Raw genomic sequence first — 27,629 nt, forward strand, 5'->3', positions numbered from 1 at the left:
ATACCCAAACTTATATTTGGAAAGTATTTTGTGCTGCTGCACTATAGAAATATATTTTTCAACAATGTGTTATTTGGAAGCTAAGGAGAGAAGAGAGAAAGGTGGGGGGGAGAGGAGGGAGAGAGAGAGGAGAGAGAGACAGACAAGAGAGAAGAGAGACAGGGAGAAGGAGGGAGGGAGAGGAGAGGGAGAGAGAGAGGGAGAGAGGAGAGGGAGACAGAGAGAAAAGGGGAGAGAGACAGAGAGGGGAGAGGGAGAGAGACACTTATAGAACAATGAATTTGGTTTGGTTTATGTTGTGAAGCATCCAGGGGTGGGTTCTACTTACCTTTACTACCGGTTCACAACGGGGCTGCGCACACGCTCTTCTGCGCATGTGCAGAAGCATTTTGATGATGTTGGGGTTGGTGGGTGGAGCCTCCTGCTGGTTTTACTACCGGTTCTACAGAACCGGTGCGAACCAGGGGCAATCCACCACTGGTAGCATCCCTATTGCTGAGATGCTGGTCCTGCACCTGGGCTGGCAACATAATCTCAGTCTGGAGGGAAGAGAAAACTCCACCTGTGCTCAGCCATCGAGGGCTGGTGGGGAGGAGGCCACGGCCCTCCATCTATGGGAAGAGCCAAGAAGGCAGGATAGGGGAGACCTCAGATGTGGCATAGGCGCTAAAGTGACTTAGGTGCCTGGCCTTCATCCGGGAAGCTTCTTTTCTGTTCCTGAGTCCTAGAGGGAGATTTACGGCTGAGCTCAGGGCCCAACTCTGACAGCAGGATTGGGGCAGCAACTCAGCCTCTGGGGCTGAGGGGGAGGTTGTGTGCTGACTGGTGGCCACAGCCCCCTTCGGGAGGCCTTTGGTGCACCCTCCCACCCCCCTTTAGCAAGGGGGAAAAAAAGCAAAGCAAAAAAGCTGTTGCTGAAATGCCAGACTTCAGAGGCCCTGGCTGTGATTTATGGGCTGGAGAGTCCAGCCCTGCTTGAGAAACACTTCCAGGGCTGATCTGGCTGTCGTGAACCTCGGAAGAGCATCAGCGGCCCTTTGAGCAACTATTCTGGTTTCCCTTTAGTGGGTGGCTGGCAGAGGCTTCTGGGGACCCACCTACCTCCAAGAGACAGGCCCTGTGGCCCCTGGTTCCTCGGGCTCCACAGGATGAAGTAACCAAGTTACGTGTGATGCGCATCAAAACCAGGTGGTCATGATGCCTTTTTGGCCACATCCATCATATCCTTGGGTTCCACAGTGGGGCTCTGACCGGGCCTCATTCCGGACTCCTGGCTGCATTCACATAATACCTGGACTCTGGGTCCTGAGTTCCGATCCTCTCCATGCAGGATGAAATGCAAACCCAGCCAGAATGCAGTTTAGGGTGCTTCTTGTGCCACACAGACCGGGCACCCCAAAGGGACTGATGGGAAGGGGCCCTGAATGGAAAGCATTACAGGCACCATTCCTGCAGGGGCCATCGGAACCCCGACTTTTCCTCCCGGCCTTCTGCCGATTTCTCCGGGGTCTCTCGCCTTTTCGCAGCCTTTCATCTCCGTTGGCCTAGCCTTCCTCTCGGGATGCTGAAGGGGGGGCGGTCGCGGGGGGCGCGCGCGTTCAGTGGCCCTGGGGGCTCGGGGCCGCGCGAGGGCGCCGGAAGACGCGGGCGGGGGTGGGGGGGGAGCCGCGGGGCGGGCGGGGGGCGGGACGGGGCGGGGGGGGGCGGGCGCCAGAGGCTCGGCGCTGCCTCTGCCCAGTGGCGGCCAGAGGTGTCGCCGCTGCAGCTTCAGCACCAGCGGGCGGAGCGGCGGTCGCGCCAGGCAGCTCGGCGGCATCCGTGCAGCGGCGGCGGCGGCGGCAGGAGCGGCAGCATGGCCGAACCGGAGGCGGCGGCGACGGCCACGGCCACGGAGCCCCCGGCTGCCCCCGGGCCGGAGGGCGAGGAGAGCTTCGTCCGCTTCGCCCGCAAAGGCGCCCTTCGCCAGAAGAACGTGCACGAGGTCAAGAACCACAAGTTCACCGCCCGCTTCTTCAAGCAGCCCACCTTCTGCAGCCACTGCACCGACTTCATCTGGTGAGCAGCCCGCCGGGGGTGGGATGGGGGGGACCACCCGCCGCCGGTCGGACGGCTTCGGCGCCGGCGTCGCCCTTTGGCTCATCGCCCCCCCCAGTCCTGCTCGGCCCCCCGCCCGCCGCCTCCCCTCCGCCCTCGTGGCCAAGCGGGCAACTTTCGCTCCCCGCTTCTCAGGCCGGCTGATAGGTCCTCCCCCCGTCGCCCCCTCCCCCTGCCCCCTCCCCGAGATCTGAGCCGCCTTCCCTCTTGGCTGCCTTAGCCCTGCCGGCCTTTCCCCAACCTGGGCAGGATGGGCTACATGTTCCATTGTCCGCGGCCAACTCGGGCCTGATGGCCGGGCTGAAAGAAGGGCTGGCTGATCGGGATGGGAAGCTGCTCCAGGGCGGCCCTGTCCCATTGACAGTTCCGTGCCCTGCAACTTTTCCCCAGGTATGGGGAGGGGGCTTGTCCTCGGAATCGCAATGCAAGGCGAATAAGTCTGAAGCATTCCCATAAGCTACAGGGAGGGGCCAAACGGAGGTATGGTGGCCAAGCGTGATGCCCACCTTCACCCAACGGTTGGATTCCCACAACCGGAGATCTAGCTCCATTTGAAACTTCCCTGCAGCCTCTTGGGCCAAGCTGGCTGCTTCCAGGAGGGGGAAATGGCCCTCTGTGCTGGGCCTGAACATCAGCCCCCCAAGAGGACAGGGATCTTAGCATGATGGAGAAAACTCATGGCGGGTGGAGGAGGGGGAAGGAAGCCAGGTTTTTGTGTCACCAGAGGCAAGAGGGAGACATGTAAGAATATCTGTTCTTTAAGCCTGTGCCAAATCTTCTTAGCTTACCATCACCTGCAATTTTGGGGAAGAAAGATAAGGTGAACATGACTCCTTTAGCTGGAGTCTCCCCAGCATGTGCTAAATACGCATACTTGTCACAGGAACTCTTGACCAGTGCAGGACCAGTGATTCTCACAGCCAAGGGTTGATTTAAAAGATATTCTATGCTGGACCATGCTGAAGTCCACTAAATTCCCCTTTCTATACAAGGATCGTGGGAGGGGTCTACAATGTTGACTTCTCAGCCCCCCCCCGGAGTTCTCTATTTCTGTCCCTTTTCAGCTCCTGCTCAGGAGGAACCAAAGGATGCCTCCCTGTTCCTCTTCTCTTTGGTGGCTGCCCAGCTTGGGTCCATTTCCGGCCTTCCCAAATACTGCTGTGTGTCTCAGCCAGTTGGGTCGGCAGCTGTGCCGGATGGAACTTAGACAGTTGGAGTCCAACACAGCTGTGGGGCTCCAAGTTGGGGAAGGCTGCCATTGTCCAGCACAACAGCTGCGTTTGGTCCCTTTTGCGGAGGGACTCAAGGCCACCTTTGTGACCTCTTCCTCCTGGTTCAATGAAATGTGGGTTTTGGCTCTTTTTTTTTGTTTTGTTTTACTTGTGCTGAGCCTTGTTAAAAGCTCACCTGAAAACCACATGAAAGAGGAGCGTGTTGGCACGTGAACGAATTCTAACGCGGTGTTCTCTCTTTTTCCTTCATAGGGGATTTGGAAAGCAAGGCTTCCAGTGTCAGGGTGAGTTACAGGCTCGAGATACGTATTTTTGTCTTGTGTGCAAATCCCATGGAGGGCTCGGAACCTGTCCTCTGGATGTGGCCCAGCCATAAAGGCTGCCTCGTTTTGAAAGCAAAGGCTGGCTTTCAGGAGCGAGGCCTGCATCCTGCCACATGCTGAGGTCTGGTTGTGGCTGGCTGAGTGGGTCTCCACCACCTGGGGCTTCTCCTGGCCAACTGGGCTGCTTGTCCAATGGGATCCTGTCACAAGAAGAAGAGGCTCTCCGGGTGGGGGCATTTTGTAAGCCTGAATGCTGCCCACAAGAGACTCCAAGCAAGTTCCCCTCTCTGCAGCCCACATCGCCTGCAAGCAGCTCTCATGCTTCATCTTCCTGGCGGTTGAAGGGCTTAGCATCTCTTTATTTGGCCTCTGGCAGAGGGCCTCCCTCTTCCGGCCGAGGTGCTCCTTCTTCCACTCGGGAAGGGAGCACTTTCACCCCGATGGGTGCTGGAGAGCTGGGAGGAAGCTCAGAAAGGCAGCCCCTTCCCCTCCCTCCCTCCCCAGCTGCCTAGCCTCTGAGCAGCAGTGGACGGCCCCCCTGTCAGCATCCAGGATGTGGGGGTGGCTGGTGAGGCTGAAGGGGAAGCGGAAGAAGCCGCCTTAACGTGAGGCTCATTGAGGTCCTCCCCCCTCCCCACTGCTTCCTCTGTCTTTCTGTCAGTCATTTGGGGGCAGAAGGTGGGGGAGGAAGAGGCAGTCTGCCCCAAGGAGTTGCTCCTCATCCTGGCTGGCTTCTTCAAGGAGAAATGGATGGCTTGCTCTAGTTTGAGAGAGAGGGGGTCCAGGCAGAGTGGAGAGAGAGAGGGGGGATCTTTTGCACTTGTAGGCAAGGCTTTGGGGCTAGTGAATTGGTTGTGTCACCCACTCCCCTTCCCTGTGGATGCTCAGCACTCTATGCAGAAAAGGATGCAACCTGAGGGGCCTATCTGGGATCCTGCCATAATTTAAATCATGTTCGTGTTTGAAATATGAAATTACAAAACTCTTCTTGTTTTAATAACATGCTGGACTGATTTGCAACCTTGTTTACTTCTTTTGAGGCTGGGGTTCTTTTCTTTTCTTTTCTTTTTTGGCCACTGCTCTGATTTGTTTGTGTATAATTTGAATTATACTCTGTTAGCCGGTTCTGAAAGCTGTTTGGCTGGGAGGTAAAATACGCCATTGAAGGGGAAAACGGTGGGGTTTCCTGTGATTTCTCTTGTGCAAAGAAGGTGAAGGGGTGGAATTTCACGCAAGGGGAATTCTTGGTGCCAGGAATGCCATGGTGGATTCAGACATCGTCTTCTCGGGCATGTGAACCTTCTTTCCTTTACCGTATTTACCCAGGGGAACACCCCCCCCCCCATGCTGGATTGAATGCAACAGGTCAAAGAAAGGTCAACAGAGTTAGGATGATAGCATCTGAGTTTGTGCTGTACCCATTTGGCTGAGTTCCTTTGAAGGAAACATAGAAAGACAGAACCCTGGGGCTGGAAGGGACCTTGGAGGTCTTCTAGTCCAACCCCCTGCTCAAGCAGAAGACCCTACGCCAATGCTTCTCAATCTTGGGAAGTTTAAGAGGTGTGGACTTCAACTGCCAGAATTCCCCAGCCAGCATAGCTTCAATTCCGGGAATTGAAGTCCACACATCTTCAAGTGGCCAAGATTGAGAAAGACTGCCCCACACGATTCCGGACAAATGGCTGTCCAGTCTTTTCTGGAAATCTCCAATGATGGAGCACCCACAACTCTCGGAGGCAAGCTGATTCACTGAGATCATCATAAATGCAGGATTTAGTTTACAGAAAATTTTCATTTCTTGATAGATTCCTCCTTTACCAGGATCAGTTTACTTGCAGGATGAAGGAAGCCAGGATGCTGTTGCAATTGGATAGTAAACATCGGGTTGCTTTCCCGTCAGGAGCTCTTCCTCGGGTGCTTTTCTGCGGAGGAGTCCAGATTGTATTACTCAAGCTATGTTAATACAGCCAAAGTGTTCACGAGATGTGTACAAAACTGAGTTTATTTATGGTGCTCCACAGCTGGATTTCATGCAATCCTCAAGGACCTGAAAGGGTCATTGTGTTGCAATAGCTTAATTCCGAGGATGCTTGAGAAGAAAAGGGACATCTTGAGAACAGAATGGGATCTGACATGTATTCTCACATTAGAGATGCCCCCCCCCCCTTGGTTTGCACGGCCTCGTTCCTACCTTTTTTAGGGCTTCCTTGTTCTGGATGGCTTTGATTATCCAGCCCCACCAGCAAGAGTGGAAGACACGGGTGGTGGGTGGCTTCGGAGCAGAGAGAGAGGAATGGGCATCATTGTCTACTGTCGTTGGGCAGGTAGATCCAATTGTAGGTGCCACTCCCCATCCTGTATAGGATCCCACCGGAGGGGGAGCAGGATTAGAAGGCCAGGGCGATGCTAAGAGGTCCCACATCTGCTTCGCACCTGAATTTTCCTCCTGTCTGTCCTGTTTTCCCCAGCTAAGCCACCTTCTCTCAAGTCCTGCCTTGAGGCTGGTTGAGCAGCTGTTTCAGAAGGCAGATGTGAGGTGGGGGTGCAGCACATGCAGCAACCTATCAGTGGAGATTTTGTGTGCTGCTCTGTCCCCCCCCCCCATCCATAGCCATTCATCTCAGGGTACAAGTCAAGACCATCATCTCAAATGCCGCATTTTCTGCCTGGGTTGAAATAAGGTTCTATTCACTTCTGGCTGGTAGCTCTCAGTCGTGTGTGTGTGTGCATGCTTGTGCGCACACACAAGCTCACGTGGGATCTTGTCTTTGCCTGTAGCTGTTGACGGTCTCCAGCAGGCCAGGGGGAGTCCCTCGTTTGAGAAGGCTCCTCCCCAGCACATGGAGGCCTCGAATTTGTTGGCCAAGCAGAAGAGTGCCCAGAGCATCTCCCATTCAAACCCTCTTTGGTCAGAAGGTCCACCCTGAGACATTTCAGGGAAGATGGGGGGCGGGAATCATGGCCTGTCTTGATAGGAGGGGGTTTCTGATGAACAGCAGTTGGTGAACTGATCAAAAGTGCCTTCGCTTCAGAAAGAGCTGCAGGCTCTGAGGAGTTGGTGGTATTGATTAGGAGAGTCAGAAAATTAATTACAGGTGAAGCTCTCAGATACACCTTTAGGATTTGCAGTGCAAAAGAGGTAATTCTTTTTTTTAAAATTTGATTTATATGCCGCCCTTCTCTGGAGACTCAGGGCGGCTTACAATGCGTTAAGCAATAGCCTTCATACTTGTGTATATTTATACAAAGTCAGCTTATTGCCCCCACAAACTGGGTCCTCAATTCTTGCAGTGTTCTCTTGGGATTCGATGGCCCCTGGAACTAGAAATTTTAATAATGGAGATCTGGTTTCCAGCACTTGGGAAGGGAAGGCTAAAGCTATAAAATAAAGCCACCCTGTCCTGTTTCTGCATCTCCGAGTCTTCCAGGTGCCGCCTCAGAACATGGAGGTTTGGTCAGGCCATGCAGTTCCAGGCCCATGACAGATCTGGAGGCTCCCTTGAGACCTGAAATCCAGCTTAGAAGTCTGGCTTCCCCACCTCTGCACTTGTAGCCAAGGCTACCTGGCAGATGCTTAGAAGAGATGGGAAGCAGTCCTGGGCCAGACCTCTTTGGCCTGTCATGATTGGGGCTGTTGTGTTTCTAGTTGTCTTTCTTTCTTAGCGTTCTTTTGGTGCGGCATTTACGGTTGGCCATAAAGTAGAATTGATAGGCATTCAATTAGACATTGATCTGGAACTTAAAACATGCTGCTGCCGGCTTGTTTGCTGAGGCTTTTTTTCCTTCTCAGGAGCAGAGAAAAACCTACAGATGGTTAGAACAGTGAAAGTCCAGAATGAGCAGCAAACTCTTCACATGTCTAGGCACTTCAGAAGGCTTCTTTGCTGGATGTCTACAGGGCCTTCCTCGGTTCCCTCTTTTTTTAGCTGCTCTGCGGTGCTTGGTTCTCTAAACTCCTGCTTCCCCTCCTCCCCCCCGCAAGACCCCTTGCCCATTTCTTGCCCATTAAACCAGCAAAGGCAGAAAGATGGGTGGTGGTGGCTGTTTTGTTGCCTCTTCAGAATTTTGTATGCTATTCCATGACATCGTTGCCTCTTGATCCAGAACCTCTGAACTTTTTCTTCCTTTAAGACCCTTTTCCTCTGTTTGGATGGAAGTGAGCAAATCATACATGTCTTTCCAGCCTTTCAGGAGAAGTCAAGGTGCTTCAATCCACATTTTAGCGCTATTAAGGCTGACGGTGGGTATGTACCAATATACGCTTGATTTGAGGGTTAGTGCATTTGGAGGCAGCATTAAAGGCTCCTATGCCAGGGTTTAGCAACATGGTCCCTCTTTAGTGACTTTCTGGAGAAACATGGACTCTATTCACATATGCTGAACCTGAGTACTGTTGTTTTCATTTTTAGGGTTCATACCATACATCGAACTATGAACTAACCAAACAAGCTGGAATAACACAACATGCTAAGCCATAACAAGACTAATTGAACTTAACATTAGCCAAGCTTGGTATGTTGTGTGAAGGCATCTGCTAGGTCTTCACCTGATCTAGCTCAAGTGAATCTAGCCAGGATTGGAGGTTAACAAAGGAGATGCAGACCACTCCTGCCTGCTGATTGTAGAAGGATTAGCCTGTTGCACAGGAAGGACATGTGTGTTTTTGGAAGAGGGGGCATGTATTCACAGACCTTCCATCTTCCAGCCAAACACATTGGTTGGCTTTATTCATGACATCCAATCATAGTTTGTTGATGCCACCATTCACATTTAATAAGAAACCCTTAATCATAGTTTAGAAGCTACAATGGTTGGCTTCACACAACATACTAACCCAAAAGAAAATATTTCTCCAACTGGTTTGCTATGATTCATAAAACTAGTCCTTGTGAAGATCAAGGCATCCTGTGCTTGTCTCAATATGAGAAAGCTGTGGGTTGCAAAGGTTCTGGCTGAGAAGAGAGCTCTGGTTTCTTGTGCTGCAGGAACATCTCTGGCATTGTCTTTGGCAGCTTGAGATCAGCCTCTCTTTTGAAACCATGATTGGTCAATTATTCTGTGTTGTTCACTTTGTCAATTAGTCAATGGGGATAGGTCAGAAGAGAGCTTTGGGTGTTCCAAGAAAGAACTGCAATTGAACAATGCCTTCTTCCTTCTCTAGTGCAGATCCATTCTGATCTTTCCCTCCAAGACCAAGAGATCTAGGCATTCTCAGTCATTTTTCTTCAGCCTCGGTGGCTCAGTGGTTAGGGTGCAGTACTACAGGCTACTTCTGCTGCCTGCCAGCTGCCTGCAATTTGGCAGTTCACATCCCACCAGGCTCAAGGTTGACTCAGCCTTCCATCCTTCAGAGGTGGGTAAAATGAGGACTCAGATTATTGGGGGCAAGAGGCTGACTCTGTTATCTGTTTAGAGAGGGCTGTGAAGCACTGTGAAGCAGTATACAAGTCTAAGTGCTATTGCTATTGCTGATGGAGGAAGATGATCAGTTTTTGTTTAAGAGATGAGGAGGAAGTGAATGGGACTGTGTGAAGCCATTAGGCTATTTTTTCTTTCTTGGAACCGCAAGGGGAACTAAGACTCTCTGGTAGAGAACACACAGCATCACTTCTGGGAGGTCACACAAGACTTAGACTAACCTTATTGTCTCTTTGAATGTGCATACATGAAAATGGAATTTCATTGCATACACCTCTCAAAGGGTCCCCACCTCTAATATACACTACATAAACAGGACAAGATAAATAAATAAATACAAAGTTATGTACGTACCCACATATATTATATGACATGGAGAAATAACACAGTCTAGTCCGGATGTATACATGTACATGGTGAGAGAAACGAATCTTGGGAGTTTACCAGACGGATGGCCTAGGGAACAAAGCTGTTCCAGAATCTGGAGGTCCTGCTAGAAATACTCTGAAACCTCCTCCCAGAGGGGAGCAACAGGAAAAGACCCTAAAGTGTGGGGTCTCTAACAATGCTTTGAGCTCTAAGCACATAGCACAACCAACCTGGTATAACCCTCTATGAGTATGTAGCACAGTGGTGTCATAACCATCGTCTATAGGCAAAGTTATTGTTCACGTCCAGAGAGTTTCTGTCCTTGTGGAGATAACTGAGCAACTGAGGAGTCAACTGATAGTCCCAGCAAGATTGAGGTTGACCTTGGGTGGAATGATGGTAGGTCACCACGAAGAAGTCACTCCATCACTCCAGTGTGGAGGTCAGCCAGAGGCCACAGATTATCCAGCTGTCTGGAAAGACAGCGCGTGGGTTCTTGAACTGGATCCAGATAGGGAAATGTTGTGGAGAATAGGAAAGCTGTTCAAGGCTCCAAGTCTGTCTAGCCCCTTTTGCAAGAACCAAACTTGTCCTGATCATTGCAAGTCATGAGAACCCCATGGGCCCCCTAAGAGGAGGAGACACATGATCTGAGGATCTTACCACTGCAACTCCTTCTTCCTCTGGGCTGTAGCTGAATTTTCCTACAGAGCACCAGGCGTAGACTAAGAGGAGACCCCTAGAATAGAGGTTGAGCAGCCACTTAGACCTCAGGGATGTGCCGTTCCTTTTCTAACACCTTGATTCATTGTCTTGAAAAGCGCCAGATCTTGATGGCAGGCTAAAAGAAACCCTCAATGAACCTAGTTCACTAGCTAGTTAGTTCTCTGTGAATGCTCATTTTGTTGGTCTTGGCAGTTTGACAGCCCCATCTTTGCTAATATGTAGCATCTTCAATTTTTGACACAGTTGGTTTCCAAGAGAAGGGGGGAAATCCACCCAAACAGATCTCCTTGGCAAGATCCTCTCCCGCCCACCACGAATGAGGCAGGATTTTTCATGCAGCACAGCTCCACACCGCAGGAAGAGGACGTCTGCTCTGCTGTGTCTGGGCACTGAAGGGGCATCGCAGTTAGGTCCAGGGTGCTCAGCCGAGGGCCAGCAGTGCCAGGCTTCCTACACCCCTAAAACTCAGGATCGAAGCAATTGCAACACTCATACAACATGTTCTATCCAAAGGGTTAAGGTGCTGTCTTACTTCACCCAGCTTGCTAAGACTTTGGCTGTGATCCCCTAGCCAGAAACTCTCTGGCTGCACTTAATTGTGGGAACCCAGACAGTAAATTCAGGCTTTGGTTGTATCTGGGGTTGGTGCTGTCATATCATCATCATCATCATCATCATCATCATCATCATCATCATCATCACCATCGTGTGTATGCTCCCTGACTCCCAACAATTCTGGGCAATTTAGAAATTGTTAAAAGCATTTAAAAAACAAACAAATAATAAAATGGCAGAAATGACTGACCCAGATCAGAGCAAAGAAGAAAAGGCGCTTCCAAAGGCTGAGGTGAAGAGCCAGTTCTTCAAGGCCCTCCAAGGCTCCAGTAGACGTGGCTAAGTATTCACTAAAACACCTGAGCCAGTAATTAGCCTCGTACCTGCTTAGCTCAATTGCTCTTAGAAACTAACCCACTTTGCAAGCCCTAATTAATTGACACAAAAAGCCACCGGTGCCCTTATTTTATCTCTCAGTGTGTGAGCGTCCTAAGTCTCCATGGGCCCCAACCTCTGAGTTATTTGGCTCGATTCATTGTTTTGCAATTACAAAGCATTTCTCCTTTGCTTGCCATGTTGGTTCCCTCAATAAGCTCTTAACAGAATAACAGAGTTGGAAGGACCTTGGAGGTCTCCTAGCCCAACCCCCTGCTCAAGCAGGAGACCCTATCCAGGGGTGTCAAACTGGCAGCCTGCGGGCTGGATGCATCACACACAGGCCATGCCCACCCGGGCTCCGCAAAGGCAAAAAACATTGCAATACGTCACATGACATGACTTGACACCTGTGCCCTATCCCATTTCAGACAAATAATTGTCCGATCGCTTCTTAAAGACCTCCAGTGATGGAGACCCACAGTTTCTGAAGGCAAGCCGTTCCACTGGTTAATGGTTCTCACTGTCAGGAAGTTTCTCCTTACTTCCGGGTTGCTTCTCTCCTTGATTAGTTTCCACCCATTGCTTCTTGTCCTGCCTTCAGGTGCTTTGGAGAATAGCTTCTCTGTGGCAGCCCCTGAGACATTAGAACACTCCACAGTCATATGAGCATCTCAAAGAGCTTTCATCAGAAGTGGATCTCTGGAGGGGCACCATGAGGTCTTGCTTTGTGGCACTTTGGAAAATAGGTTGATCTCCTCATCTTTGTGGTAGCCCCTCAAATATTGGAAGACTGCTATCACGTCCCCCCGGTCCTTCTTTTCTCTAGATTGGCCAAACCCAATTCCTGCAACCATTTTTCAAAGAGCCTGTAGTACAGTAGACTAAAGCACTGTTATTAACATCTGCTGCTTGCAATTACTGCAAGTTCAAATCTCACCAGGCTCAAGGTTGACTCAGCCTTCCATCCTTTCTAAGGTAGGTGAAATGAGGACCCAGTTTGTGGGGGCAATAAGCTGACTTTGTATAAATATACAAAAGTATGAAGGCTATTGCTTAACACATTGTAAGCCGCCCTGAGTCTCCGGAGAAGGGCGGCATATAAATTAAAGCAAAAAAAAAAATGTTTTAGTTTTCAGGCGCTTAATTGCCTTAGGTGCTCTTCTCTGCACTCTTGACTTTCTCCAGTGGGGGTTTTCCCTCCCCACTTGAGTTTGGGGCGATTGCAGTTACAGATTACTGAACACCTTTCAAGTGTGGAGCAAAAATAGTGGTGGGAGCTGTCCAATCTTCAAGCCCTCCTTCCCAAGGCTTCCCTTGTGGTGCTGCCCCCAGTGCAGCCTTTGCCTCTTGAGCGACTACCCCACCCCCTTGTTGGCTCATGTTGAACTGGATCCCTTTCACATGGATGACTGCCAAACCCCCTTGCTCTCATCCTAGACTTGGGCCTTATGTTTTTCCTATCCAGATGAGGAACTGCAGATTTCTCCCTGCTCAATTCCCTCTCATGCATTTCAGCCACTGCTCAAGTCTGCCTGGATTTTCTTCCCCCTTTCTTCTAAGCATGAGCTGCTCTCCCCTCCTTTCTCAGAGATTCTGGAGAGCAGTCAGCTCTTCCCTCTGTGGCTGAGGATGTAATCCATCTGCCTTTGGGAGACCCGCATTTGTCTTAAGTGCTCTCTGAGCCTCTCCTTCTCTTCCCCGCTCCTCTTCTCTCCTTTCCTCCATGCCCTAAGAAAGACCAGCTAGAGACCTCAGGTGGAAAATAGGAGTTACAAAGTTCCTCCTTCTCATTGTCAGCTATTGCTGATTCAACAGGGACATCCCTCTGTGTCTGTGTCCGTGTGTTGAAAAAGGGTTTTGGTCAGAACTGCTTGGCCAAAGCCATGTCCCTTTTTAAAGCGCCTGGCAACGCACATAACAAAGATGTGGGGCTTTTAATGCATGGATGTAATGACCATTTTGACTACCTACCAGCCAAAGCTGCTGTGAAGCCCCACTTTCTCCCCATAGGGCTCCTACACCTTTCTTGGGGCTTTAAAAAAAAAACAACCTACTCAAGAACACCTTGTTGTTTTTTTGGGTGTGTCTCCCAAACCTCAACTCATTCTGAGCTTTAACCTGTCACTGATCCCACCGTTTCTGGAGATCACCTTGGCTATCCTTCTTCTTTCCTGGACATTCTCTCTCTCTGTGTGTATCTGCCACAGCTTCTTTAGAGATTTCCTGTTTTCCTTTAGCCCTCCCTATCTTATTTCAAGGACTAACCCAAACTTCCCATTCAGGGTAAGAGACTGACTTACCCTTCCTCAGAGTTCATGAGAAGCCACTCTTCTGAAGCCCATAATCCAGGGCTGGCTCTGAGGGCTCCTTGGTGCTCTCTGAACTTGCTTGTTTTCTTTCTTTCATTACCCAAACTAGGTAACATCATCAGGGCTAGTAAGGAGTGCTGTTTGCTCTCAGTTGGTATTCTAGTGGATTGCCCTGTCAGTGTTGGTGGGGGGAGCTCTTAGATTCTTTGGTTGGATCTCTTAAGAAGAATCTCTTAAGACCACCCCCAACAACACTGACAGGCAAGCCACTAGAACAGGGGCATCAAACTCACGTCGTCATGTCGTCGTCACGTGACGTATCAGGACTTTTTCCCCCTTCGCTAAACCAGGGGCGGGGGCAGCATGTGATGCATCTGGCCGTGAGTGTGACACCCCTGCACTAGAATATAAACTGACAGCAACCTGCACTCCTTACTAGCACTGATGCTGCTGCCTAGTTGGGTCATGAAATGTATGCAAGAAAACAAACAAGCTCAGTGAGCACCAAGGACCCCTCATGTCATTGTCCTCCTCCTCCTCCACCACCTCCTCCTCCTCCTCCTCCTCCTCCTCCTCCTCCTCCTCCTCCTCCTCCTCCTCCTCCTCCTCCTCCTCCTCCTCCTCCTCCTCCTCCTCTCTGTAACTCCCCCTCCCTTCTAGCACTGATGATGTTACCACGTCTGCAAGAAAACAAACAAGCTCAGTGAGCACCAAGGACCCCTCATGTCAACCCTGAACTACGAACATTCTCCTTTATTAGGTCTGACATGACGAATTCAAGGAGAGCATGGCCACGCTCCTCAAGTGCCACCTTCTTCCCTTTGTTTGAGTGAAGGACCTGGTGCTCCCTGTGCATGGACCACAGGGCCCCTGTTACCTTTAGGAGATCATTGCAACTTGGCTTAGACTTGAATCCGATCAATTCAGGTCATCCAGATGTAGACCATCAGAGGCTGCAGCCTCTGAATCCACCTTCCTGGCTTAAAACTCCCTCCAATCACAATGCCAAATTTAGTGGCGTGATGGTTTCCTGCCCTTTTGAATGAAAGAACTTAAAATAAACTTAACACAATTGAGAAAACAGAACATGAACTCCAAACCACCCACACATAACCTTGGAAGGAAACCTGGATCCTGGCTGCTCACCTGCTCCTTGCTGAAGTCCTTTCCTTTCTGCAGAGGAAGGGATTCAGAAGTTGGTGGTTTGTGGTCTGGTTGCCTTATGGGTAGTTCTTGACTTATGACGACAGTTGAACCCAAAATTTCTATTGCTAATCAAGGCAGTTATTAAGTGAGTCGCGCCCCATGGTACCATCTCTTTTGCCATGGTTGTTAAGTGAACTCCTGCCGCTGTTAAATGAATCATGCACTTGAGAAGTGAATCCGGCTTCCCTCGGACTCACTTTACTCGTCAGAAACTGGCTGGGAAGGTCACAAATGGAAATCATGTGACCCTGACATGCTGCAACCTTCCTAAATACATGCCGGTTGCCAAGCAACCGAATTCTGACCATGTGACGTGGGGATGCTGCAATGGTTGTAAGTTTGAAACCCAGTCATAAATCACGTTTTTCAGTGCCTTTGTAATTTTGATCAGTCAATAAAAGGATGATTGTAAGTTGAGGACTACCCGTACTCTATACTCCCTATACAACTGAATACGCATGGCCTTGTGGTCCAATGATCCTTCCTTTTCCCCAGGGAAGCCCAGGGGCTTCTAGAGAAGGCTTGGTGCCTTCCTGAGGTTGATGGCCACAAGCACGTGGCCAAAGTCCTCTTCCCGTTTGTCAAGTGTTGCAGGTGCCACACAAATGCTAAAACAGTGGGATCTCAGGCATGTGGTTGGGCCACTGTCTTGACCTTCCTGATGCCTCCTGTGGAAGTCTCTGCTGGCTTGCAAGGCAGATCTGCTCTGTGCCCTGCACCACATAAGAATTTAATTCCGTCTGTGGCCTTTTTCCCTCTTTGAAACGAAATCCTCTTTCTTCTGCAGTCCACGCGTGGGGCGTTCTAGCAAAAGGCTGAGGGAATGCTTGGTCAGGGGTCTCCAGACATGGCAACTTTAAGACGTGTGGATTTCAGCTCCCAGAATTCCTCAGCCAGTATAGCTGGGAGATTCCCGTGGCTGAGGAATTCTGGGAGTTGAAGTCCACAAGTCTTCTTTTTTAAAAAAATATAATTTTTATTGTTTACATATAAATATATATTGAATACAGTGTGATTGTCCTGGCATTTCACTTGCCACAAAAACTAAAATGAAAACACATAACTTATATACAATTTAAACAGTGCTAGTGTTGTACAGTTATTTTTGACCATCATATTCATTCTAATACAACGATGCATATATAGTATCCCTTTCCAAGTCCACCTAACCTAATTTTTTCATATTCCAACTTCCACCTCTTGCTTCTAACCATTGATAGAATCTGTTCCATGTATCATAATATTCTGTCTCTTCTTTGTCTTTTATTTTTAACGTTAGTCTACCCATTTCTGCACAGACTAGTATCTTCCTTATTATCCCCTCCTCCGAAGGGGTGTTTTCACTCTTCCACTGCTGTGCATTCACCATTCTTGCTGCGGTCAGGATGTGTAGTATTAGGTATATTGTCCCTTTATCACAGCATCTGATATAATGCCTAATAGAAATAATTCTGGCTGAAGTCCACAAGTCTTAAAGTTGCCAAGTCTGGAGACCCTGGTTTAGATGTATATACTGACCGTCAGTAATAACACTTGTTTTTCAAATGAGATTGAACAGGATGGAATCTACATTTAGGTTTAGCACACCTGGTTTCTGAACTGCCAGCGGAAACCTTTGCAGCTGGAGGTTAAGTGAGATTCCTTGAAAGAACTTAAAGAAAGGGGGAAAATCAGATTTTATTATTTTTAATCCACACATCACAAGATGTAACATGGTTTTATGGTTTTTATAAACCTGTCCAATGATTTCTTGAACAAAGTGTATTTAAAAAGCCTGATTTATTATTGCACATGAAAATGCTTGCCACAGTAGCCAACGGCTCGTGAAATTTCCGCTTATTAAATCGAATTGTGCACAAGCTACATTTCATCTACACGCGCTGTGTTCATTTCCATATGGCTTTCTCCTCAACGTAGATGGAGAAACGGGCAACAGGCCAAGATTTGTAAGCCAGTCACAAATTCTGGCTTAGGACTGGGAATGGCAGAAGCAGAGAGAGAGAGCAAATGGACCTCAGCAGATGCTGGCTGTCAAACCCTGCAAGGTGGACAAGCTCAGAAAATAAAAGCCAACTTGATTTGTGGAAAGGTCTTTCTTGCCAGTAGGGTAATGCAGTAGGATCTGGAAAGCAGTTATCCTGATTGACTTACATCCCATGCCATGAAGGCAGAGTTCCTTTGAGTCTTCTTCCTGTGGGCTTCCTGTGGTCTCTTTCAATAGTCCTGTTCTTCCTACGCCCTCCGGGGGTCTGTTAGATGTTCTACCATATTAGCTGAAGAAGCAATTTGGAGATATGGCTTCTTCAGAAAAGGAAAGTTTATTCTTTTGAGAGAGTAGGTCAGATCCGACTTCTGGCATGCTAGCATTGCTTTCAGTGGGATGTGATGGTTCCTCTGGTTGCATCATTAGATTGCAACCAGCTAATGCTTTAGGAGGCAGTTTTTCCATTTGCTGGTGTTTCCATAAACACCCCAATCTTGGCCTTCATTGCAAATAGGTCAGCCCCTTCCTTCCTCCCTCCCTCCCTTCCTTCCTTCCTTCCTTCCTTCCTTCCTTCCTTCCTTCCTTCCTTCCTTCCTTCCTTCCTTCCCTGCATTGATCCCTTGGACCTGCTGCTTTTGAAATACCTGTATCTTCAGCAGAACAGCAGTGTGACCCCTTGAAGGAGCGCAGCTGAATTATACTAACTGCTCCATTGTGGCAGAGGCTGAATCTGTTGGTTTTCATGGTGCTCCAGATGTCTTGCTTTAAACGTTTAAAGCCTTTTAAAAAAAAGCTTTTAATGCTTTTAAAGCTTTTAGAGTTTTAATAATTTGCTTGGGGAATGTCTGGTTGGTATTCATACTTCGTTTCTGAGAACATTACTGAGCCCTGAGCAGAATTTTGTCATGAAGATTTGATCAATGGAAACTCAAGATGGAAAGGCATTTTGTCATCTTGGGCACCAGTGTAATGAGGAGTGGTCCAGTGGGGAACTGGGCCCCCTTTGGGCAGCCCCCTTCTCTCTGCCTGGGTAACTGCATGTAAGGCATTGCAGCCTAGTCTTAGTGATTTAGCTGTGTGCAAGATTTTACTTTGGTCTAGAAAATGATCTGAGTGCAGGGGGCCTTGAATTCCACCAAGGAGGACTGTGGAATTACCCATAATATTAGAGAGAAAGGGTCTGTTGCATGCCAAAACAATGTGCAGTTTGAAATTGTGAAATTGAAATTCCACTCAATTCCTCCCCTTTAAGGAAATGTTGTTGACTGCTGGAGATGCATTTTGCACAATCTTCACTCTGAATTGACTTTGACTTTCAGTTACGTTAGATAAATATGAATTGAGATCATGTTTATATTTAGACTTAGATTAGGAAATAGAAGGGGAACTCATCAAATTTGCAGAAGACACTAAACTGGCAGGAATAGCTAAGACCCCAGAAGACAAGCTGAGGATCCAAAAAGATCTTGACTGACTTGAACAATGGGCCCCATTCAACAAAACGAAATTTAATATGGAGAAAAGCAAGGATTTACACCTGGGCAGGAAAAAGCAAAGGTACAAGTAGAGATTAGGTGAAACCTGGCTCAAAAACAATAACTGTGAGAGGGACCTTGGAGTCCTAGTGGACAATCACTTAAACATGAGCCAGCAGTGTGCGGCAGCTGCCAAAAAAGCTAATACAATCCTAGGCTGCCTTAACAGAGGCATAGAATCAAGATCATGTGAAGAATTAGTACCACTTTATAAAGCCTTGGAAAAACCATATTCAGAATACTGCATCCAGTTTTGGTCATCACATTATAAAAAAATTGTTGAGAGTCTGGAAAGGGTACAGAGAAGAGCAACAAAGACGATTAAGGGCCTGGAGACTAAAACATATGAAGAATGGTCACAGGAATTGAATGTGGCTAGTCTAGAGAAAAGAAGAACTAGGGGTGACATGATAGCAGTGTTCCAGTATTTGAGGGACTGCCACAAAGAAGGGGGGGTGGGTGTCAACCTATTCTCCAAAGCACCCGAGGACAGGACAGGAAGTAACAAATGGAAGCTTATCAAAGAGAGAGCTGACTTAGAATTAAGGAGAAATTTCCTGACACTGAGAACAATTCATCAGTGGAATGGTTTGACTTCAGAAGCTGTGTATGCTCCCTCACTGGTGGTTTCTAAGAAGAGACCGGACAGCTATTTGTCTGACATGGTATGTAGTGTCTCCTCCTTGAGCAGGGGGTTGGACTATAAGACCTCCAAGGTCCCTTCCAACTCTGTTATTCTGTTACGTTGGTTGAGAAAGGAGATGAGCCAAACCAACGCACAGTTTGGGAAGAACTGAAGTCCCCTCCTTTGATTGCTTTGAGGGCCTTTTAGCAACTTCTTGAAATGTGTCTCCTGCCCAGCCTTCGCTCTGAAAGGACTTTGACTTTCAGTTCCATCAGATAAAGTAGTAACCGCATCTGATTGACTGCAGAGCTTCCTGTAATTTGATGTGACTAATTTGGGCACAAGCTTGTGAACTGCCAGCTCTTTTGCCCTCTCTCACCCAGGCTTCGAGTGGGAGGCATCTCCTTTTGTGCACTGCTGTCTCTCTTCCTTTCTAGACACATTGACTCATTTCAAACAACTTGGCTCTGCTGAGAGATATTCCAATTTTCTTTCTTGGGTCAAAAGCAGTGCTGGCAGAGGAGGAGAGCAAATATTTTAATCCAACTCTGAACAGTTACATAAGTGTTCACCTTAAAACTGGATTATTGCTTTTCCTACCCATGGTTGCTCACACACCTCCTCCCTTCCCCAAATTCACCAGGAGCAGGGGAATTTGAGGCGCCAGCAGCAACAGCAAAGGATTTCTGCTGCCAGGCATTGGCAAAGGCGCCTACCAGGCTCAAGGGTTGCTCTGCTGGTCCCCTGCATGGCTGGCTTGGAGCGACTGCCCCATTCTGGGCACACTTTGCCCCCCAGTAAAGGACAAGAGACGAGCTTCACCCTCCCAGCCCTGAAAGACAGCCAAAAAGCTCACTTCTTCAAATGCTTCATTGCAAATGCTGGGAAGTGACGGGGACTCACTCTTTGCTGCAGCTGATGCCCGGTCCTGATGGGCAGCGAGGCAGTCAGCCTGCGATGTGAATATTTCCTTTCCAGCCCCGACTGAGAGATTTTTCAGTCAACTCTGAAATGTGGGCCCTTCGAACTTTAGCGGCCGGCCGAGGTGTTGAGGCTTAACAGGGCATAATGTGTGACACTCACCAGCCCATGTTGTTTTTATTCTTAGTTGTTATTCCTCCAAGATCAAAACCTCACAGTTTAAAATGCATCGCTGGGTGTCAAATACTGATAGATTAGAATAGCTGATACATATTTTTGTCAGTGGCATTTGCAAGAGAGAATTGCATTTCGATCCTTCTGCGACAGGAGCTTGAACGCAGCAGAGGGTATCGTGGGAGGGGGAGGTGCTTCCATCATGCACCCCTGTCCCTGCGCCCTGGCTCAACCTCAGCATCTGCCACCCTGCAGCCCTGAGATCAGGGCTGGGAAACAGCCTGGGTTTGGATCCAGGGAAAACCCAAATGGAAGGGAAGAAATCTCACCCTTAGAAACAGCCAGGAAGCCACGGCTGGGTTAGAAAGAAGCTGCTTTTGCCCAAGAGCTTGAGCACAAGAGGGATAAAACGTTTATGTTTTGAGCTTCTCTATACGTACTTCTCTATATATACTGTCAAACAAGATACTGGTTTAAACCTAAAGACGTTAAACTGAATAGCTGTATTAGTAGGGAAGCTGAGTGTACTCTCTCAGAGATTATAGTTTTTTAATGGTTTTCCCCCTATTTTTTAAAATGATGTTTTGTTATGGATTTGATTATTTTGTTGATTTTTTGTGTTTTTAAACTTAGTACGCTGCTCATGTGTATGTAGTATGTATACATATATGAGAAGGGGAGCTATATAAATTTACCAAATAAATAAAGAAAACAGAAAGACTGAAGAGAGGTAAACTAGAAAGTCTCAGAAAGTCAGTGACAACTGGAGAAAGAGGGAGAGAGAGGGCGGGAGAGGGAAAGAGAGAGGGAGAAAGGGAGAAAGAGGGTGGGAGAGAGAAGGAGAAAGAGGGAGAGAGAGGGAGAGGGGCAGAGAGGGAGAGAGGGAGTGAGTGAGTGAGTGAGTGAGTTACAGGGCTCTTTTATATTTTGCTCATATTTTATTCTGGGACTGAATCTATTTAGCTCTTTCAAGAAAGGTGATATTTTTGACCACAGACATCTGTCCTATCACCACGTCCTCTTGGAAGAGACATTTTAAAAATAGCCCCTTGATGCTCTCTTCTTTTCATTCTCCTCTTTGACATCCTAACTATGCATAGACAGAATCAAGGTTCATCTTCAGGCAATTTCTGTGGCTCTGAAGCAACCTCCCCAAGACCAATTTGCTGCCCTAAAATGGATGTTCTAGAGAACGGTCCCTGTTTGGGTTTACCACTGAAAAGAATGGAAATGGAGAGAGCATAAGGGTGGTGCTGGGGAAATTCAGCTTCCGTTTTATAGGACAGGGGTCCCCAACCCCTGGGCCTTGGACCAGTATCACGCCCCATCCAGTCTGTGGAAAAATAGCTTTCCACTGTGCCGGTCCCTGCTGCCCAAAAGGTTGGTGACTGCTGTTGTAGGAAATCAACCAGAAGGACCAACTTCATTCCAGACATATCTGGAGCTATGATCAGAGCAGAGGCTGCTGACTGCTGTTCCCGGAGAAACATCTTCTCCCAACTTCTAGCACTTACTTTTCCTTAAAAAGGCCTCTAGTCCAGCAGAGCTCTTCACCACTTGATGCCCAAGATTAATCCTCTTTGACCAAAGGAAGAAATGGTATGGCGGATACTCTGTGGTGAGTGGGTGAGGGAGAGGCCACCATGCCTGTTCTCACACCTCCTGGGGCTGCTTTGTGTTAGGGAGGATGGGTCCTTCCTCAGACAAAGATGGGATGTGGGTCTTGGGCAGGACCCCCTTGGCAGCTCAAGGGGGCTCTGCTGATGGACCTCAGGACTTTGCTTAGCTTTGCTTTGTTTGGCTGCTTAATAAGTTGTCCCAAGCAGGGAGCTTGTTTAGTTTACAATTCAATAAAGTGAAAAAATAGCTCAGCCAGTGACCAATGTGGGTGTGCTCTGTGGAAGGCGGTTGCTGGAGGAGAAGGCCTGGGGATGGGGCTTCCAGTGGGAGGGGACCCACTCCATGGGCTTTTCTCTTGAAATGTCATTCCCACCTGCAATCTGAGCCTATCCTGGGCTTGTGAAACAGCTTCAGCCAATCTCTTTGTCCAACCTTCTAATCATGAGGTCCATCAGCAGAGCCCCCTTGAGCTGCCCAGCGGGTTCTGCCTTCGCCTCCAAATGGGAGTCAATTGTGAAGGCGGTGGCACCTAAGACCCAGCAACCGCCTTCCACAGAGCGCACTGAAATTGGTTACTGGCTGAGCTATTTTTTTTCACTTCATACAATATATTGAATTGTAAACTAATCGAGCTCCCTGCTTGGGACAACTTATTAAGCAGCCAAACAAAGGAAAGCTAAGCAAAGTTGTGCTTTGTGAATGCAAATGTTTAATCCTGTTCTATGAACGTAAGTCATGAAATCCCCAGCTGCCCCGGCTGATGGCAATGGCAGAGAACTGAAGGTAGAAGAAGCGGGGGACCTTAAACTAACAAGCTCAGGCTGAAGAATTGGGGAGAGGCCACCTCCCTGAGGGAGAAGTCTCCTTAGGTCTGATGAAAAAACCTGAGTAAGGAGTGGGCTGTTGAGGTCCAGTCTTCCTCAGTTAGAGGGGCTTCTCCTTACATTGGCTGGACTGCCAGAAGAAGACCCTGTCTTACTTTGTCTATTTTGCATCAAGAGCTCCACTTGAGGCCAAGCAGATGGGACCCTTTGCAGACCCCCTTGCTGAGGAGAGGGAAATTGGAGGCAGTTTGGAAGTGGGCTTCGGGTGCTGGTCTCCCTTATGTGCATTGCTTTAACACTTGTTGTGGCCAAGGCCCACGTAGTGATTACCAAACACAATTCAGTCCTTAATAAACTTATTTTATTAAAACAGCTGAGAATTCATTCATTCTCAGCTTAGTCCAAAACAAAATTCTTAATAACCAGTCCCTCGGCCTTATCACCAATGTTTGATGTCTTTGGCAACCAGCTAAAGGCTTTTCTTGGCAAAAGCCCCACTAAGTTCAAGAGATGCTGACAAGAAGCACGGGAATCAATGTTGCTTTTCTACAAAGAACCCAACGGTTCATTGCTGCTCTTTTAAGCCTTGTGGGAGTTGCCAATCATCTTCTGGCCTTACTCCCGAGTTGTCCTTTTTTCTTCAGCTGTTCTTGCCTTCTGGCAGCTCTTCGCATGTCTGCACTAGGAACAGGCTCCTCCTGTTCCTCTGCCTCTCTGATGTTCGCCTCTGGAGGCTCCGGAGTCTACGCATCGCTGCCAGATGGCCCTGGCTCTATCTCTGCCTCCGATGCAGAGCCCTCCTCCAGGCCTTCCCCTGACTCCAGGACTGGCCCATTGTCCTCCACAGCCTACTCACTGTCTGACTCCGTTGCCAGGTCCGCAGGCTGCTGGTGGACCATAACAACACTGTGCAGCAAGGAAACCAAGTTCTAGACTTTGAGAAGACACAGGGCCATAATAGAAATAGGATTTTCTATGCAATCCTTCTCCAAGTGCAGCACCATGTCCATTTCAAAAGATCTGAGGGTATAGGAATTGCTTGGGAATTTCTTTGCAAGTTTGCATTCCCCAAGCTTTTTGTGACATCTGGCTGGCAAGATGGAACCCCTGCATGTGAAGTTCAGGCAGTTTAACCTGCAATTGTCACACCAAATCTCAGTTGATAGTGGCTTTTCATGGTCCAGGAAGGAGGTGAGGCAGAGTTGTTAACTATGGAGCTGTTACTCTAGGCTCCTCCTGCTTTTGTGCTAAACCAGGGTGTGCAATAATTTATTGGCAATTTTTGGAGGTGCATCCCAAACTCTACTAGTCCATGGAGCTGTGCAGCTTGGTTTCCCATAATAGCCTTTTTTGGGAAGTGGGCTGGGGAGAGCCAAGATGAACTTTGAGAGGGAGGACGGCATCCTTCCTTCTCCATGTCCCTTAAACTCCAAAGTTGCTTTTCCTTGAGTGTGTAGGAGGAAAGGGAACGGAAGACGTAACTGGCTGTAACGTTTCTGTACAGGTGGATGCTAAATTCAGGATAGGGCTTGAATTTCAGAAGGATGTGCCAAGAAGTCCCTCGCACTATCAAAAGTTGGTAGGTTTTTCTCACTTAAACATACATTGGGAAACTGTTACAAGCAAAGTGACTGCCATATTGACTTTGTTCCCCTGGGATATTGGCCAACGGCCTTCTCTCCTATTGTCAAGAAAACAGCAAGCATTGTTTGTGAACTCCCCAAGATTCAAGCTTGACTTGACCCTGCCAAGAACAAGATTTCTCAGGAATGCCCAGGATTGAACCTTTGGACAAAACTCTTTGAACAAAACTCTTGCATGTTGCTACCAGGATCTCATGAAAGATGGAGTTGGGGGAGGGTCACACTTCACAGTAGTGTGGTTTCTTTTGCTTCAGCAACTTGGGTGGATCCAATCAGTTCTGGTTTATTCATTGTTAAACAAACCAGGGTGGGGATGCTTTTGATTGTGGAGAAGAACCCTTGGTTCAAGCAGAAGTGGCGGGGGGGGGGGCAAGCAGAGAGCCAGCCACACTGTCTCTCCTCCATGGAAGTTTTCTGCAAAGGAGTTCACTGCTTTCTGAGCCAGATGGCTTCATCTGACGTAGGAGATCCTTGGCATTTGAACGGGACAAGGTGCTTTCAATAATGCAAGAGTGGAAAGAAACTTGGTTCTCTCTTTTCCTCCCTCAGAAAGTGTGTGGCTCAGGCTGAGCTCTCCTGGCTCCTCGATCTCTCCCTCCTTCCTTTCTCTTCCATCGTTTCTCTTTCCAGGCAGCCACAAAGAGACGGACGTGAATGTCTTCAGTAAATAGGAAGTTCTGCCTTCTGTTCTCCTGGCATTATTTTTTGAAATGAAAAGCAGATTCACGAGGCTGCGTTGGATGGTCGGAGAAAGGAAGAGGAGGTTGGGGGAAGAGAGGCTCATCTGCACCTTTTCCCTTTTGGTTCAAAGAGGGTTTAAATTTGGAGGGCAATTTTGACTGGAAAAAGAAACGCATAACACATCCCCTCACCCTCAGTCAGGCACCCTGAATTTAATTTTCCCAGGCTGATTTTCAGTAACAGGAAGATTTGTGCTTTCGGTGTCTTTAGAGACTTTATTCCCATATTAGCCATTAGAGAAATGGCTTTTGAAAAAGAAATAAGTCTTGATCCTGGGTTCATTTCCTGCCTGTTGGGAAGTTGAGAAGGAGGTGGAGAGGGGCCTGGCTTATCTTTCAGGAGGAGAAGCTCACTCAGCCTTTCCACCTTCTCTAAAACAAGGATGCCACAGCTTTGCTCCCTGCCCAGTTTTGGGCCAGGAACTGGACTGGTAAAGCTGGATGGAAGGAATGGGGTTTGTGTGTGTTCTGGGACCACACTGGAATTAATTTATGTAAATGGAGTGAATCAATTATGGGTGAAAGAATTATTCCAGATGCATTCCACAGTGCTTTCCCTTTACCTTATTAAGCCCAAATTCTGCAGAAACCTTTGGAATGCTGCTTGGACACTCCCAAGGGTTGAAGCTCCTCTGACTGGGCATTTTGGTTGTAAAAAACAAAAACTGGGCTCCTATTTGAAGCCTCAAATTTTGGTGAGGGAGAGGCCAAAACCTTTCATTTCCATTTGCTCCCCATCCCCATCCAGTTTTCATCTTCCATCATGCCCCATCAATTTGTGGCTGTCCAGAAAACAATTCGGAGGCTGGGGCTGGGGGATTTGCAGGAAAGAATTCTTGCAATGGGGAGGGGTTGGGTTAGCTGGACTTCCAGGGCCACCCGCCCCCCTCTGATCCAGTGGTGGGATTCAAACTTTTTTACTACCAGTTCTGTGGGCGTGGCTTGGCATGGCTTGATGGGCGTGGCAGAGGAAGGTTACTGCAAAATCCCCATTTCCTCCTGATCAGCTGGGACTCGGGAGGCAGAGAATAGATGGGGGTGGGGCCAGTCAGAGGTGGTATTTACTGCTACTGGTTCTCCAGAACTGGTCAGCACCTGCTGAATACCACCTCTGTTCTGCTCCAGTGGTGAACAATGTTGTGCATTTGAGACCATGTGAACCTGAAGGCTAGGAAGAACTGGGCACTCTCTTGGCTGAGAGAGTTTAGGGAGCCTCTGTGATGGATTGGCCCTTTTCATCTAGGCAGGTTTTGTGGAGAGTTGCTGAGAGGATCTGCCCAGCTTGTGTGCCCTTGCAAGAGAAACCTCTTACTTGTCATGCTCATCGGGCTTCCTCAAGTGCTGATTAGCAGATCCTGGGGAGTAACATACATTTGCCCACCATTCTTGGCTTAGCAGCTGTGGCTGTGGGTGCTGCCTGCACTGTCTTTTCTGCAACGAAGAATCGGGCTATTGAGGTTAGGGGGGTATTTTTCTGTGGGCTTCTGATCACATGACTTTGAGGGAGGGGCTTAGAAGGGAACCACCAACATTCCCAACTGCTGTCCCAAAGGTCCGTTTTCTGGAGGCAACTGGACTTTCTGTTTTTTCTTTTGAAGATGTTTCGCTTCTCATTCAAGAAGCTTCTTCAGCTCTGACTGAATGGTGGGGAATGGAAGGATTTACACTCCTTGCAGACAGCTGGACATTTGCATTCTTTTAGAGGGTCCTTGAAGTACCTGGAGGTTTACCTGTATCCTCAGGGTCACCTGAGTAGTGCTCCTGGTTCCTGTAGTCTGCAATTTTTCCTCTGGAAATCCAGTCCTACTCCCACACCATTCCAAGGGTGTTTATCCCAAATTGCATAGCTAAAAGTCTGTAGAGATTCTCAGTCATCCAGGTCATGGTTGTCCCAAAGGTGCTTTTTTCAGGAGGCAACTAGACTTTCTTTCTTTTCTTTTTTCTTTTGAAGACGATTCGCTTCTCATCCAAAAAGCTTCTTCAGCTCTGACAGGATAGTGGGGAATTCCCAACTGCTGCGTAACTGCCCCTCCCATTGGGGAGCACTGGGGACTTTTTCAGGATTTTCTTCCTCTACAGTCTCGGCCTACCTCCCCTCCATTTCCCTTCATGAGTTTCCTTCCACCAGCTTCTCCTCCCCCCTTAAATTTGGCTCTGTTCTCACAGCCTTTGGAGAGAGATGGGGCTGAGGGACATTGGATGAAGCATCTTTCCAGCATTCCAGAGAAAATTAGGGAAAGCAGAGAGTGCCTAACTTCAGGAATTCTTCCAGCCCCTTTTGGGGAGTTATCCTGTTGTTCAACAAGCTGACCAAGGGACAGAGGGAGATGTAAGTCCCTTTAAACAATTTCTTTCCAGCTTCCCACAGGGCTGGCAAAACAAAAGGGAAGTTATGTCTGGAGGTTTTGCAACAGGCTGTGGTTAATATTTCCACTGATTTAACAATCTCAGCACTTTTGGGAACAGAAGGGGTGGGAGCATGAAAACCCCTCTGCGATCCATCAATATTTTTGTGACTGCATCATATTAAAAAAAAAAATAGAGACAAAATGGAAATTTATTTCTGACTGAGCCCTGCCCTGAGTTTGGCTGAAGGTCCCTGGCTTGGAGGCCTGCAGCGTTCTCTTGTGAATGTGCGTGGAATATATATGCATGGTGTGGGTTCATTTACAAGAGGGGAAAAGGCAAGCCCCCCCCATTCCCCCCCGCTTCCCCCATCCAGCCCATCCAGCTGTGCTGCTGAACCGAATTGGCAGCCTGGACTAACCTCTGAGGGACCTTGGAAAGAAACAACATACAGCAAGCATTAAGTAAGGAGTTGGAACATGGAGGAGTTGTGACCCCTGTGGGGGGGGAGGGAGGGAGGGAGGGAGGAAGAGCCCTCAAGAGACAGGGAGGACCCACCCCTCGCCCACCCCTGTAGGGAAGATCCAAGGCTCAGCTCCTGTTTACA

The 27,629-nt window shown here is 48.4% G+C and overlaps 1 protein-coding gene across 2 annotated transcripts in view; it reads left to right on the top strand.

The window, feature by feature from the left end:
• The first annotated feature begins 1,776 nt into the window (after window positions 1-1,776).
• The window catches only part of PRKCB (protein kinase C beta), a 235,662-nt gene continuing 209,809 nt past the window's right edge, over window positions 1,777-27,629 (top strand). For both annotated transcript variants that reach the window (XM_070955146.1, XM_070955145.1), the window contains exons 1-2: window positions 1,777-2,055; window positions 3,579-3,610. In XM_070955146.1, the coding sequence (XP_070811247.1) occupies window positions 1,853-2,055; window positions 3,579-3,610 (235 nt within the window). In that variant the 5' untranslated portion in view covers window positions 1,777-1,852. The remainder of the gene's footprint in view (window positions 2,056-3,578; window positions 3,611-27,629) is intronic.

Source organism: Pituophis catenifer, unplaced genomic scaffold (assembly GCF_029215685.1).
Source record: "Pituophis catenifer annectens isolate HBS135680 unplaced genomic scaffold, rPitCat1.0.hap2 SCAF_16, whole genome shotgun sequence".
In the NCBI taxonomy this organism is placed as follows: domain Eukaryota; kingdom Metazoa; phylum Chordata; class Lepidosauria; order Squamata; family Colubridae; genus Pituophis; species Pituophis catenifer.